Source organism: Phaethon lepturus, unplaced genomic scaffold (assembly GCF_000687285.1).
Source record: "Phaethon lepturus isolate BGI_N335 unplaced genomic scaffold, ASM68728v1 scaffold23025, whole genome shotgun sequence".
In the NCBI taxonomy this organism is placed as follows: domain Eukaryota; kingdom Metazoa; phylum Chordata; class Aves; order Phaethontiformes; family Phaethontidae; genus Phaethon; species Phaethon lepturus.
In genome coordinates this window covers 24,993-25,585 of record NW_010542966.1, presented here as the reverse complement: position 1 = coordinate 25,585, position 593 = coordinate 24,993, and the positions used below count along the sequence as shown (strand labels likewise).

The window sequence follows — 593 nt, the reverse complement described above, 5'->3', positions numbered from 1 at the left end:
GGATCAGCCGCTCTCCGGGGGCTGGGGGCTGCCCAGGAGCAGCCGGGGCCGCTTGCACCAAGGCTTTGCACACCAGCGTGATCTCGGGGAAGGGCAGCAGCAGCTCCTGTGCCCGAGAGGTGACAGGAGGTGGAGGGGCAGGGGGGCACCCCCTGTGCTGGGGCTCCCAGCCGCCCCTTCCCAGCCGGCTCTTTGAGGCACGCGTGGGAGCGCCTGGCTGTCTCGAGCACCCACTGACGCTTTCCTTCACCTTCTCTCTGTCCTCGCAGCTCGCTGCCGGAAGAGAAAAGCAAAACAAGCTCTTCCTTCGAGACTGGTCCAAAGCCAAGCGAGAAGCCGGATGTGGAGCAAACTGAGCTGGACCCGGAGCAGAAGCGGAGCCGTGCCCGGGAGCGCCGGCGAGAGGGACGGTCCAAGACCTTTGACTGGGCCGAATTTCGCCCCATCCAGCAAGCCCTGGCGCAGGAGCGTGCAAGCGCTGCAGACTCCTCCAAGAGCGGCTCTGCCGCCTTCCCCAGGGACTCCGGTGCCACCGACGCCGACCCAGGAGAGCTGGAGCGGGAGCGGGCCCGGCGGCGGGGGGGGCGGCGCAA

General features: G+C 68.5%; 1 protein-coding gene across 1 annotated transcript in view; it reads left to right on the top strand.

Annotated features, from left to right (window-relative positions):
* The window catches only part of LOC104621680 (myosin phosphatase Rho-interacting protein-like), a gene marked incomplete at its 5' end in the record, with an annotated part of 30,206 nt that overhangs the window by 10,297 nt on the left and 19,316 nt on the right, over nt 1–593 (top strand). Inside the window, one exon of the mRNA XM_010288224.1 lies at nt 270–590. Coding sequence (XP_010286526.1) covers nt 270–590 — 321 coding nt within the window. The remainder of the gene's footprint in view (nt 1–269; nt 591–593) is intronic.